Genomic DNA, 15,095 nt, shown 5'->3' on the forward strand with positions numbered 1-15,095 from the left:
AAACAGAAGAAACCCACTTACGAACCCACACCAGCAGGATTTTGTGTGTCGCAGGTCACATGACCATGCTTGAGGAAATGGCTTGGAGAATGGACACCATTGATTGGCTGCCATATATTCCGCTTCCTTCAATAAACAGCCCAGAGCCGAAACACTCCTTATAACTTCAGTGTGATTGGGCGGGGCTAAAGTGCTGTAGGCTGAATAGGTGGATATTTGGAAATGAGCTGTTTTTTTTTGTGACATCACAAAAACAGTTCGCTCAGTACAGGCTGTAGCTTAGTTTGCACATATGGACTGGGCAGTGAATGGTTCCGAAATGCCACGTGTCCTCTTTTTCCAGCAGGCGTCCTCTTTTTTGGACCTAAAAATGCATTGAAAAGGTCCAGAATTTGGCTTTGTTGACGTTTGCCGTCTACAGCCTGTGCATTGCCGCCGTCCTGCCGCCAGTGTGCTTGTTTTGGAAAACCAAAATATGGTCAGCCTGGAGTTTACCTGCTACACTGAAATCTTTTACTTCAAAACCATGAGGAAAATTCAGTTTTCCATGCTATGGGCCCTTTAACCAAATTAAGAAACAGATATGGATTTGAGTCTCTGATGACTTTGTCATCATCTCTTTAAACTGGGAAAGTGGGAAACAAGTTTTCTCATCTTCCTAGTTCTTTTTCCCGCTGTGACATAATAGTGTATCCTCAGCTGCCCCCTTTTAGTGCAGCGCTAAAGAAAGTCTACATGTGCCTGAGAAAAAAAAAGAAAGAAAGAGCAGAAAAAGCTAATTATCGCCGCTGACTCGCGCTGCTAGCACTCCGCCAAGTGACGACGAATGTGTGAGCACATGAGGCTAATATGCAAATGCTGGAGTTAATTACGGAGGCCCTCGCTAACGAACGAGCTTAAACACTTTGCTAACTGATAAGGCACAGTCAGGCTGAAGAAAGCTTGATCACACGTTGCACAACTTTTCTTTGGAAATTACCATTTCTCTTCATCTTTCTCGAGTCTAGGGTTGCCAGGTGTCTGGTTTTGTACCCAGCAGTCCGGTTTTGAGCTCCGTTGTTTGTGTCCAGTTGGTACTGTCTCATTCTATATACATTCCATTTGTGGAAGTACATAAAATGCCGTTATCACACCCCTTTCTCTCTCTTGTACTCTCTCGCATAGAGATTTTCAGTCACAGGCCGGCTGCGTCTCAAACCACATATGCTGTACTAAATTCACATGATGTAATTGGGATTACGTGGATCTTGAAAAGCAGAAAATGCAACCATCTTCTGCGATTGAACTTATTGAAAAAATTGAAAAATATCCCTGCAGATTTCTTTGAACAGCTGAAAGTGAGTCTCCGGTAAAGAAAGGAAGGTGTAATAAAGGTAAAGACTGGACACATTAAATACTGAAACATGTGATGTATTATATTTAGATGATGATTTTTGTAGATTTTTATTTCTAACATTGAGCGTGTTTACATGAACTTAATAATCCGGTAACTGCAGAAAATCAGATTTTGTCAGTAATCCAAGCAACGTGTTTACATGCACTTGAGGAATCAGATAATGAGGAAACTCTGGTTCTACATGAGTCAGATTTCTGCTTTGCAACCGGCCAATAAACTCACAGAACAAGATGTGACGTAAATGTAATGTAAAACTTCAGGCTGCGGCTTTTTTTTAAACATTGCGCCACTTTACCTGAAAATATGAACATACATCATCTAGAAGATGAAGAATATTTAAATCCTTCATTTCTTCCAGCATGTATTTGGTTTCAGCATCACTCCAAAAGTGTTCTGCTGCGTCTCACAGCAACGCTGCTCGCTTATTTCCAGTACCGTGGTCTGTTTTCGCTCATGCTCAGACTGAGAAATCCAAAAGAAATCAGAGTAAGAGTTTACATGCACTGAGAAATCTGATTACTGAGCTAAATTCCAGCTCTCTTTATCTGATTTCTTGATCAGATTTCTAGACCTTTCTCTGTTCTAAGAAATCAGACTATGCTGTTTACATGACCATTTGAATAATCAGATAACTGCAGAAATCTGACTATGGTCAGATTATTAAGTGCATGTAAACACACTCACTGAGAAAAGAAGTGGGTACTTAATAACTATTTTGACTAGAAATTAAATACATGAAAGGGGAGTATCTGACTTTATAATACTGTACATGATAATATTTATAACTTTGAGTGACCCAATACCTTGGATTTGTTTATTTTATTAAAATAAATGTTTGAACGTTCCATTTTGTCATAACCAAAACAACATTTTTCAGTAGCGACTGTTTCATTAGTGACAATTTTAGCTCATTTTAAGCAGAACTCAAAAATGCTAGCCAGAACATGACTAGCAGACACAGCTTTGAACAGATTTGCACACATAAAATCATGAAATTTTTCATTAAAACAAAAGAAGTTACTTTATTGCAGAGAAAATATGTGTTTCAGTAGTGACAATTCTTATTAATCCATACGGATTTTGGGACACATTTACCTCAAAACAGTGGGCTCACCATGTGGCCATGACAGACAGGGATGCAGGGGCGTGGCTAAAATAAGTCTCCGTCTATGGATTAAAACTGTGTTCGGTAGTAACATGAAAAGTTTTTTATTTTAAAAATTGATCTGATGATCAATCTAAATCTTTCAATTTCACTTTAAAAAACAATGAGATCTTTAAAAACATTGAACAAAAAATTAAAAAATGTAAATGCCAAAAAATTTAAATGTAATTATTTTCAAATCATTTTTCAATTTCACACGTAAATTTAGGGGTTGGGACACCTCCCAATAGAAAGTACCCTATAACTGATGATTTTGTATATATTTAGCTTATTTCTATCTCTGTTAATGTGTTGAGTTTAAACAGATCGTAGCATAATCCTTCTAAATACTTCATTGTTTCTGTAATAGTTTTTTACGCTGGGTAGTCAGTAGAATGGTCCATAGCCCTACGTATTCATTAGTAGTAACAAGTAGAGATTTAGATAGAAGGAGAGCTGGCGATGCACTTTGGTCAACAAATGCATTTTTATTGCTCTAATAATGCCAGCATGAATCATAACAAGGCCTTGTATTCCTCGTATGCGTAAAGGCCTCTTACAACAACATGTGTCCTGAAAAAAGTGGCATTTAATGTGTTTTGGAATGAAACACTTCATCTACTTTAGTGTGTATGTGTATGGGTCTATGTAAGTAGCAGGAGTGAGGTGGCACTTTTTCACTACTATACTTCTCTATATGGTGTGGAGGATTCAGTAGACCTCGCTCCGAAACAGACTCGGACAGTTTTACACTCTTTTTGTTTTTTTTGCTTTTACCACAGGCAGAGCTAATGAAGGCAATTGGCTGAGCTCTTTAGATACAGTCTAGAATAGGACAAGAGTGCCTACAATTAAACTAGTAAATTTTCTCTCTGCTCTGCTGCCATCCTCTCAGTTTAACAGTAGGTGTGTGTGTGTGTGTGTGTGTGCGTGCACGCCAGGTTTATGCTACATTGTGGGGACGCTGTGGGGACCTTTCTTCCACACGCTGGTCCCCACAATGTACATCATTACTTTTAAGGTCAAGACATACACTAATCAGGCATAACACTATGACCACCTCCTTGTTTCTACGCTCATTGTCCATTTTATCAGCTCCACTTACTATATAGGTGCACTTTGTAGTTCTACAGTTACAGACTGTAGTCCATCTGTTTCATTGCATACTTTGTTAGCCCCCTTTTACCCTGTTCTTCAGTGGTCAGGACCCCCATGGACCCTCGCAGAGCAAGTACTATTTGGGTGGTGGATCATTCTCAGCACTGCAGTAACACTGATGTGGTGGTGGTGTGTTAGTGTGTGTTGCGCTGGTCTGAGTGGATCAGACACAGCAGTGCTGCTGGAGTTTTTAAATACCTCAGTGTCACTGCTGGACTGAGAATAGTCCACCAACCAAAAATATCCAGCCAACAGCGTCCTGTGGGCAGCGTCCTGTGACCACTGATGAAGGACTAGAGGATGACCAACACAAACTGTGCAGCAGCAGATGAGCTATCGTCTCTGACTTTACATCTACAAGGTGGACCGACAAGGTAGGAGTGTCTAATAGAGTGGACAGTGAGTGGACACAGTGTTTAAAAACTCCAGCAGCACTGCTGTGTCTGATCCACTCATACCAGAACAACACACACTAACACACCACCACCACATCAGTGTTACTGCAGTGCTGAGAATGATCTACTACCCAAATAGTACCTGCTCTGTGAGGGTCCATGGGGGTCCTGACCCCTGAAAAACAGGGTAAAAGGGGGCTAACAAAGTATGCAGAGAAACAGATGGACTGCAGTCTGTAATTGTAGAACTACAAAGTGCACCTATTGTAATGTTATGCCTGATCGGTGTATATTAAGGTAAGGTTAAGGTTAAGGTTAGGATAAAGGTTACAGTTAGGGTTGGGCTAGTAGTAGTTATTTATGGCTAGAGTTTGTGAAAATCTTCAGGAAATGAATGGAAGTCTATGTAGGGTCCACACAATTCACAGAAACAAATGTTTGTGTGTGTGTGTGTGTGTGTTAATGTGTGTGTATGTGTGAGAGAGTGGGTGGTTTGGCCCTCAGTGTTCTGCATCTTGGCTGTGCGCATTATCAGGTGCTGCACGGTGGTTGAGGTTAAACCCCTGGTCACTCTCTCACTTGTCTGAATAATCAGCCTTCTTTCTTCTCTCTTTCCTCTCTTGTTCTCCATTGTTGTAATTGTGTATGACTTGCATGTGTGTGTGTGCCTTTCTGGACATTTGCATTAGGGTAGGACATTCAGAGTGGTTTGATGTGAGATGGTTCATTGTAGAGAAACTTACAGACACAAATTTCTTTACAGTAGTGGTGATAGGAACCAGGGGTCAGCATGTCTACAGCACAAATACAGCCATTTTATTTACTATCCAAAACCACCAGTGAAGCTACACGCCTTCTTAGTTTTTATATGTAGTGTCGATGATGGTAAAATAGTCATAAATCTGAAATAATTAATTTTCTTTGGGGTTTATTTTGCCTCACAACGCCCTGCATGTATCCCTCCGCCATGAATTGGCTGATGAAAAAAATGTGTTTAGGCCAAAATCTTACTTTAAAACTACGTCGGACATCAGGCAGTGTTTTCTTAACCATTTCATGTAGCTTTCTGTGAGGCATGGAGCTCTACAGATGTCTGGTTTCTATCACCAACACTGTGAACAATTCTGACTGGGTATGTTCCCAGAGAACTGAACATTTCACATCAAGCCAAGGCACATGACTTTGTTTAAATCTTAATGATTTAATTATGCAGGGACATTAAAACTTGGTGGAATTCCCCTTCAACATCTGAAATAGATCTGGTGGGTGAGATGCGTTTGTTGGACCTAAAGATAGATCTTCTGTAACCTATTGTCTCCAATAATTTCTGTTTGGTTCACATTTTGTATGCATTTTTGGGTCCAGGTTGGCTTGGGAACGCAGCAGTGAGTCAGTTGTGTGGGATTCAGACGCTTTAGGGAACAAAATGAATAGTTTGCACATAAAAGCAGCACATTAATCACCTCGAAGTAAATCCGCACAACAGAACAGCATGCATTTAACACCTATTACCCAAACAGATACTGTACATGTAACTACCTGCTTTTCTTTGACTAGAAGGAAGTTCATTGGGTGCACTTATCTGAGATAGAGAGCTTGCCTATGCAGCACTGTTGTCTTCTTTCAGTATATCTTAAATGGCCTTGCTTCTTATGAAATTCATCTTTTCCTTTCATTAAACTCAAATAGGTACGGTTCCTCAAAAGTGATGCTCTATGCTGTTTCTAACAATGATTTTGATAGAAATTGTGAAAGTCTTTTTGAACACTCCCTTGAAAGAAGGCCTTATTTGTTCACGGGAACATGAATCACACTTGCCACCGCGGTCTCATGTCATCCGTCCCTGTGTGAGAACTTTTTAACCGTGTTCCCAGCTTTTTCTTTAGTAGTCATTTTCTCTTTTATATTTAGTGTGACATTTGTGAAATGAATCTGAAAGACGAGATGCATTTGCTGGACCTGAAGGATCTATCTGAAGTGGATCAGTAAAGCCAGCGACATTGGTAGAATAAAAAGATCTGGAGGGAAAGATGCATTAGTTGGACCTAAAGGATCTGTTGCCTTCACCCTATATTTTGAGTGATATTTATGGATCCTACAGAGCCCCACTGGTGACATCCTGTATAATTTAAAAATAATGCATGGCCACAACTTAGAAGGCATAGGAACAAGATAATTAAGTTGTGGCTGCGACTTAGTAAGGCATGGGAATGAAATCCTAATGTGTGGCCAGAACTTAGTAAGGCATGATCTCGTTCCCATGCCTTACTAAGTCATGGCCATGCATAAGGATCTCATTCCCATGCTTCAATAAGGTATGGCCAAGCATTATCTTTATTTATAAGGCATGTCACCAGCAGGGCTCAGTAGAATTCAAATGGAAGATACGTTAGTTGGACCTAAGGAATCTGTTTTAAAATAGATTCACAAAGCAAAGCACATTAGTGGCACTTTCAAGAATCTTTCTAAACTAGATAAGGGAGGCATAAGGGAGGGAGGTGAACCTAAAGGATCTATCTTAAAAAAATCCAGAGGGTGAGGCTCAGTAGTGGGACCTAAAGGATCTATTGTCTTCTCTTTTTCTCTTCCACGTTTATTATACTCATGAATCTAGAGGACAAGATCTGGAGAATGAGATGGATTAGTTGGACCTAGAGGATCTATCAAAAAATGGACCCAGAGGGCAAGGTGTATTTGTTGAATTTAAAGGATGTATTTAATAAAGATCCAAAAGCAAACATGCATTAGATGGACCTAAAGGATCTATCGCCTTCTTTTTTACTCTTCTACATGTAAGGTAATATTTATGAATCTGGAGGTCAAGATCCAGAGGACAAGGTGGGTTAGTTGGACCTAAGGGATCTTTCTAAAATGGACAAGAGGCATTCTTTGAACTTGAAGGATCTTCTTAAAAAGAATCCAGAAGGAAAGATGCATTAGTTGGACTTAAAGTATCAATCAAGTATGCATCCACAAAGAACAGTGCATTAGTTGGACCTAAAGGATCAATCTAAAGTGGATCAGGAAGGCAAGCTGCATTAGTTGAACTTCAGTGATCTCTCTAGAAATAGATTCAGAGGGGCAGGATGCATAAGATGGACCTAAAGGATCTATCGCCTTCTCTTTTTGTCTTTACATGTAGGATTATATTAATGAATCGAGAGGTCAAGGTATGGAGGACAAGATGGATTAGCTGGACACAAGAGATCTATCTAAAAATGGATCCAAAGGGCAAGGTGCATTTGTTGAACTTAAAGGATCTATTTAAGAATAATCCAGAAGGAAAGATGCATTAGTTGGACCTAAAGCATCTATTGAATATGCATCCACATAGAACAGCGCATTAGTTGGACCTACAGGATCAATCTAAAATGGATCAGGAAGGCAAGCTGCATTAGTTGAACTTCAGTGATCTCTCTAGAAATAGATTCGGAGGGCAAGATCCATTAGTTGGACCTAAAGGATCTATCTCCTCTTTTTCTCTCCTACATTTAGGCTGGCATTTATGAAATGGACATGGAGTTTAATTGGACCTAAAGTATCTGTTCCCTTTTTTTTTTCAGTGTAATCAGAATGCACTCAAAGTACACCAGCCTCCTGATTATCTGCTCTATTTTAAATTTCATGCACTTTAATCTGTAATCATGACTCTGTAATGTGAGTATCAAATCCACTGATTTAATGTAATCTGATGCCATCAGGCCTTCTTCATTAAGGCTGCGCTGATTTTTATGTTTATTTGCTGGGAATGTTTTTGAGAAGAGCGGCTTTATGCCGAATGACGTGTTCTCTGAAAACACACTGATCTGATTTGAGTGCATTTGCATCATTACATTTAGTTTTTTCCCACCAAGTGCTATTAGCTCATGTGGCATTGGTCATTTAGCCTCTACCAACTTTATAGAGGTGGTTCTCTCAGAAATCCTGCGTGTTCTAGGACAAATGCTTAATCCAGGTCCATAAAACCTGCTCATAAAGCGAGTTAAACTGTGCCGTTAATCTCAGAGCAGGGCAGTTCGGGCTGCTGCGCTGGCCACTGAGGACCTTCTCCCACCTGCTGGCGCACTGCTGAAGTCAGATCAAGGCTGAATAGTGACGTTTTAGCGATCCTGTGCTGAAGTTTTTGTCTAGGCTTCTTCGTTTTGGTTTTGCTTCACCGTTTCTCTCTCTTTCTTTGTTCTCTCCCGGCGTGGCCTGCGCTAGAGTCTCAGTGCACTCTGTGTGGTGAAGCAGAAGGTGAGTGGGCCTTGCTTTCTTCGTTTTTTGGACTTTTTGTTTGTTCCTCTCATCTCATCAATGCTTTTGCTAACTCGCTAACTGCAGGGAGTGAAGCGTGCTGTGTCTGTGTGAGTGTGTGTGTGTGAGAGAGAGTGCGCGTGTGTGTGTGTGCTCTGTGTGTGTGTGTGTGTGTGTGAGTGTGTGCTCTGTGTGTGAGAGAGAGTGCGTGTGTGTGTGTGTGCTGTGTGTGTGTGTGTGTGTGTGTGTGTGTGTGTGTGCTCTGTGTGTGTGTGTGTGTGTGAGTGTGTGCTCTGTGTGTGTGTACGTGTGTGAGTGTGTGCTCTGTGTGTGTGTACGTGTGTGAGTGTGTGTGAACGTGCTGTGTGTGTGTGTGTTTGTTTTTGCTCATGCTGCTAGCGCCGAATGCTAAAAGGCTAACTGTCACTGGGTTCTGGCCCCGCCCCATCCTCGCTGCTCTCTGATTGGCTGAGCTTAGTTTGAGGTTGAGAGAAGGCCAATCGCTCTGTGACCGTTGCTAACAGCTAATCGCTAACGCTCCCATCACTCACTCAGACGGCTGTGTGTGTGCAGTGGGTGGTCTCTCTCTGTGGGCTCTGCATTTCTCTTTCTTTTCTTTCTTTCTCTTTTCTGTATTTTTCTCTCTTTCATTATTTTTGTATACTTTATTATTTCTTTCTTTTTCTCCTCCTCAACACACATTTTTCTTTCTTTCTTTCTTTCTTACCTTCTTTCTTTCTTTTTTGTATTTTTCTTTCTTTCATTTTTTCTTGTATACTTTCTTTTTTCTTTCTTTCTTTCTTTCTTTCTTTCTTTTTTTTCTTTCTTTCTTTCTTTCTTTCTTCTGTATATTTTATTAACACTTCAATTATTTATTTTCTTTTTTATTTTCTGTCTTTTTACTTCTTTTTAAAGTTTCGTTCATTTTATTTCCTTCTTATCTCCCCCCTCTCTCACAATATTCTGAGGTTTTGTCTGTTTGTTTTTCTGTTTTACATCTTCTTTCTTTTTTATTTATACCTTCATTCTATGTCTTCTTCTTCCTCTCTTTCTCTTCCTCTTTCACACAGTTCTGCAGTTTTCTTTCTTTCTTTTTTTGTATTTTGCTCTCTTTCATTATTCATTGTATACTTTTTTCTTTCTTTTCTTGTTTCTTTCTTTTTTCTCCCCCTCAATACACATTTTTCTTTCTTTCTTTCTTTCTTTCTTTCTTTTTTGTATTTTTCTTTCTTTTATTATTGCTTGTATATTTTCTTCTTTCTTCTTTCTTTCTTTATCCCTCCCCTCAACACACACATTTTTCTTTCTTTCTTTCTTTCTTTCTTTCTTTCTTTCTTTCTTTCTTTCTTACTTTCTTTCTTTTCCTACCCCTCTGTGCTAAAGCTTATGGTGTAACTCCTCTGTGAATCACAGGTTGATCAGATGTGAGTCGCTGAATGTGCTCCAGTGGTCTCTCAGCGTCTGTCGTCTCTGTACAGCTGTGTAGAAATAGAATGTTTGGTGACTGTACAGCAGCAGTACAACGACAAAACACGTGAACACACCAGACTACTCTGCACTGTGTGTGTGTGTGTGTGTGAGAGAGAGAGAGAGAGAGAGAGAGGCAGAATGTGGTTCAGAGGTTCAGTTCTTGTCCTGCGCGCAGCAGATCAGCGCTGCACTGTGAGCTCTGTGCTCTGCTTTGTGTCTCACATGGACAATCAATAAAGCTCTGACTGGCTGTCTTATTGGATTAAGACTGAATTTGATTGCCTCCCATAACCAAAACCATGACCATCACTGCATATAGACACAGGGATGTTTTCCTCTGGAGCTCCACCCTACAGGAGCGGTGAAACATTTAGATGCTCCTATTATAGAACTGTACAGTAAATAAGTTTGAAACAACACTTTGTATTTTGGATTCTTGAAGATGAGGACGATGGAACACACAGCTATGAAATACTGCAGGGCTGCTCTCGCTGTTGTGATCTGGATGATAGAAATAGAACTAGAAGCGAAAGTTTGTGCAGGAGCTTTAAGTAGGTTTGATAAAGCAAGCTGTAAATGCTTGAAAGCAGCTGCTGATTGTTTTTGATTACTTTGTTGGGTTTATATTGTAATTCCTGGTTGCTAGAGTGTTGCTAGGTGGTTGTCATGGTGTTCCAGGTAGTTGCTATGGTGTTGCTGTGGCATTTAAGCTGGTGGCTAGGGTATGCTAAGTGATTCATATGTTATTCCAGGTGGTCACTAGGGTGTTGCTGTGTGGTTGCTATGGTAATGGCGGGGCTGCTAGAGTGTTGCTAGGTGATTGTTATGATATTCCAGGTAGTTGCTATGGTGTTGCTGTGGCATTTAAGGTGGTTGCTAGGGTATGCTAAGTGATTCATATGTTACTCCAGGTGGTAACTAGGGTGTTGTTGTGTGGTTTCTATGGTAATGGCGGGGATTGCTAGAGTGTTGCTAGATGGTTGTTATGATATTCCAGGTAATTGCTATGGTGTTGCTGTGGCATTTAAGGTGGTTTCTAGGGTATGCTAAGTGATTCATATGTGTGCTTGTGTTGCTAGGTGGTTGTTATGATATTCCAGGTGGTTGCTATGGTGTTGCTGTGGCATTTACGGTGGTTGCTAAGGTATGCTAAGGGATTCATATGTTATTCCAGGTGGTCAGGAGGGTGCTGCTGTGTGGTTGCCCTGGTAATGGAGATGATTGCTAGAGTGTTCTTATATGGTGACTCTGGTTTCCTTGGCTGTTAGGGGGTTGCTAGGTGGTCGCTATAGTGTTCCAGGTGGTTGCAATCTCTTGTGCTTGACACAGGGTTGCTGTGGTGTTCCAGGTGGTTGCTAGGGTACTGTTAGGTGGTTACTAAGCAATTGTTATGGTATCTCTGGTGGTTGCTAGGGTGTTGCTAAGTGGTTGTTATTGTATTGGAGGTGATTACTAGAGTGTTATTAGATAGTTATTAGCGACTATGGGCTGCCGTGGCTATTACATGGTTGCAGTGGTTTTCCAGGTGGTTGTTAGGGTAATACTAGGTTGTTGAGAGAGAGAGAGAGAGAGAAAGAGAGAGACTGTGTAAGAGTTTATTTGTTTTTATGGCTCTTTGTGTGTGTGTGTGTGTGTGTGTGTGTGTGGACAGTGAGAGCCATGGGAGTGCATGAGAAAATGAGTGAGGGAGCTTTATCCCCTCAGGTGATCTACAGAGAGAGAGAGAGAGAGAGAGAGATGAATTGAATGACTCAAGTAAAGAGAGTGAAAGAGATGGAAATAAGAAAAGAAAAGAACAAGTGATGCAGTGACTGGAGTTGTGCTGTTACCTTGTACTTCCGCTCACTGGCCACTTTATTAGAAACACCTACCTTGAGCTTCCATTGACTGGCCGCTTTATTAGAAACACCTATCTTATAGATGTACTCCACTATATATATATGTACAGTCTCCCTCTACAACTTTCATCATTGGCCAGTTTCTGACCACTGGACTGCTGTTGTCCAGATACTTTTTGGGTGGTGGATCATTCTCAGTACAGCAGTTCATATCCATTCAAGAGCAGCTCTGTGGTCTGAAACTGAGCTAGAGGATAACTAACATGAACATGAAGCTACAGGAGAGGGGTTTCTAATAAAGTGGCCAGTGAGTATAGTGATATTGAGCCCTGTGATTCTTGTGAGAGTTTGTCACAGTTCCTTATAGTGTGTAAATGGTCCAGGATGTGGAAAATCTGGTCATCACTCCATTTCTTATCTTTCACACTAATTATCTGCCTGAGTCTTGGCAATTCAGGACCTTATCTGCAGACTGATTGGATCAGGGCTGTTCAATTGAGCTGAAAATGGTGTGAAATACAGAGCGACCCTGTTGTTCGTTTATTCCAGCCTTCACGCTTGTTGAGTTCACGTGTGATGCTTTGCCCATCATTCGGTTTATTCTTTCTGTTCTGTATGTAGCTATATGTATTTTTTCTCTCAGGCCAAACCAAGCTCAAGTCTGCAGTTTGTGTTGTGTGTTGTGCTATAGTGTTCCAGGTGGTTGCCACTCCTAGTCTCAGCCTAGATTCGCCTACTACAAAGTCTTGGTTATGATTCAGACTTGCCTATAGTGGTTTTGACTACAACAATACATATACTCATGAGCCCTATTTAGACAAGTTTAAATACTTTTGGGGTCCTCTTTTACAGGGTGCTGCATCGTGATCTACCTTCAGAGAATTATAGGCTGAATTTCATTGTTTTTCACCAAACCCAGCGGTGGTCTAATCATTTTAGTCACACCTCTGTGATTTTCCAGCTAGATGTCGCCATGCTTTGGAAAGAAAGGCTTTTGACCACCATTACCATATTTAGTCTCCTAGCCTGCGTATACATATTAGACACGTCCCAAATCACAAAACCAGAGATGACTTAGAAGAGTCTCTCAACCACTTACTTGATCTGGGCGTGCAGCCCATTTCCAAAAAGGTTGGGAAAAATGTGCAAAATGTAAATAAAAACAGATTGCAATGATATGCAGATCATGTAAATATACTCTATATTCAATTGAGAATAGTACAAAGACAATTTATGAAATGTTGGAACTAAGAAATTTTATTGCTTTTTGAAAAATATTTGCCCATTTTGAATGAACGTTTGGGAACTGAGGAGAGCAACTGGTGTAGTTTTCAAAATTAAATGTTTTGCAATTTTTGTTTGATATATGATTTCAGCTGCTCAACAGTTCGGGGTCTCTTTTGTTGTATTTTTTGTTTCATGATGCACCATATGTTTTCAGTGGGTGACAGATCTGGACTGCAGGCAGGCCGGTTTAACACCATGCTCTACTATATACTATACGCTTTACTATAGAGCTTTGCTGTTGTAATACATACAGAATGTGGTTTGACAATGTCTTGCTGAAATAATCAAGGTCTTCTCTGAAAAAGACGTTGTCTGGATGGCAGCATATGTCGCCTCAAACTCAAAACGTCTTTAATCTAATCTTCTGTTCTACATTCTAGAGTAGTCTTGCTTTGTCTTGGTGCTGCTGCATACTTTCTGGGCCAGTTGTCTCCAACCCTAGTCCTGGAGAGCTACCTTCCAGCACAGAGTAATTAGAACCTGTATCCAATATGCTGACCCGCCCCTAACTTAACTCTAAAACATCTGATCCAGTCATGGACATGGGAGGAGATTGATTAGCTGTAGTGGGTGTGGAAAATTGTGGTTGGAGCAAGCCTCTGCAGGAAGGTAGCTCACCAGGACCAGGGTTGATAACCACTGTTCTAGACGTTCTGTCACGTAGCTTCATGAGTAGCCACCTGAGATCTTGTTGGCATCTGAAAAAAGACTTTTGTTTTGGAATTAAATTCATACCTACACTATATAGCTGGTTTAACTACTGTAAGCAAGCCTGCCCTGTTCCAGTTCGAATTAGGCACCACGTATTTGTAATACCCAGTCAGCAGATACGTGTTTACTTGTAAGCATGTTTTGCTTTCGGATTTCATCCAGCTCTAGTTACTACATTTTTCCCATAACACAGATTTATGAGGCCACAAAGGGGAGGCCCATTACTGCGTCCACTCGCAGTTATGATTAACACTACAACATGATGCCGGAGATTGAGTGGATTGAATAATGGTTGTGTTGTACATGGCTTCAGCAGAAAATCAGCATGCGTCCCCAGCGTCCTTGACCCTCTGGGCGTTTGTCATTGGGACCCCGTCTGTAGGACGTCCAGAAAATAAATAAAGAAATAAAATAAAATCATAGATCACCTGCTCGTTCGCAAACCTGGTCTGCACAAAATTGATTGTAATTATTAGCCAGCTCAGCTGGGAAAAGGCCGAGGTGAAAGCCTGATTTGTGTTTGCCTCGAGTGGAAAAACATACGTTTATGAAATTTTTGCCCCGTCGCAGGAAAGCGTAGTCAATTCATTTTCCAGCCTGACCTGAATTTCTACAGAGAGGCAGTACATGACTGAATGAAAGACCCAAACAGGCTGTGAATGGATAATGTGACTGAATCTGAGTGAGGAAAGTGACTATTGACAACTCAGCATGGTCTGAGGCAAATATGTGATGATTTAGGTGCTCAGTTGCATGATGCTAATTGCTAGGAGAAAGCTTCCATTACTTGTTAGCTTTATTTGGTTTCTCCAGTGCAAAACTTAAAGGGACACTTTGGCCAAAATGAAAAAATGAACCATTGCTACATCTTTGAAACATTGTAAACCTACTCGTCTTCTATAGTGGTGCCACAGGAGTGTGATTGTCTGGTTTAAAGACAAGAAAACACCTCTTCTGAGGTCTTGAAGGAAAAAGAAGTTTTGAAAAACTACACCTGCTTTATGGTGGATTTTTGGTTGATTTTTTTTTCTTGCTGGTGAACACAGAAGGAAGGCAGATAGCTAACATTGCTACTAGGCCCAGTATGTTACTGCAGCTATGTGAGTGTAGTAACTGAAATAGATGACTCAAACAACAGAAATGACTAAAAACTAAAGTTAGCAAGGCAATTACTTGAAAATCTAGATATGTGACATTAATTTGGCTTCTTTTTTATGGCTGAAAGGGTAAAAACCTGTGTCTGGTATCCATTTTGAACTGCATAAAGATAGAGCTGCTGTTTTTTTATGATTTTGTTCGACAACCAAGGTAAGAGTGACACTAATGCTAGCTTGGTTGTATTTATTACCTTGTAGATCGGTGGCTAGGCTAGCAGGCATGATTAATCAACATCACAGGAATTTCCAGTGGTTGTGTGATGTATAAAGGCATGCTGGGTATTGTAGTGAGAAAACATTGAT

General features: G+C 40.5%; 1 protein-coding gene across 1 annotated transcript in view; it reads left to right on the plus strand.

Annotated features, from left to right (window-relative positions):
• dlgap2a (discs, large (Drosophila) homolog-associated protein 2a) overlaps window positions 1-15,095 on the plus strand; it is a 404,743-nt gene that overhangs the window by 200,502 nt on the left and 189,146 nt on the right. The window contains exon 3 of the mRNA XM_036593314.1: window positions 8,297-8,333. Within this exon, the coding sequence (XP_036449207.1) occupies window positions 8,297-8,333 (37 nt within the window). The remainder of the gene's footprint in view (window positions 1-8,296; window positions 8,334-15,095) is intronic.

Source organism: Colossoma macropomum, unplaced genomic scaffold (genome assembly GCF_904425465.1).
Source record: "Colossoma macropomum unplaced genomic scaffold, Colossoma_macropomum, whole genome shotgun sequence".
Classification (NCBI taxonomy): domain Eukaryota; kingdom Metazoa; phylum Chordata; class Actinopteri; order Characiformes; family Serrasalmidae; genus Colossoma; species Colossoma macropomum.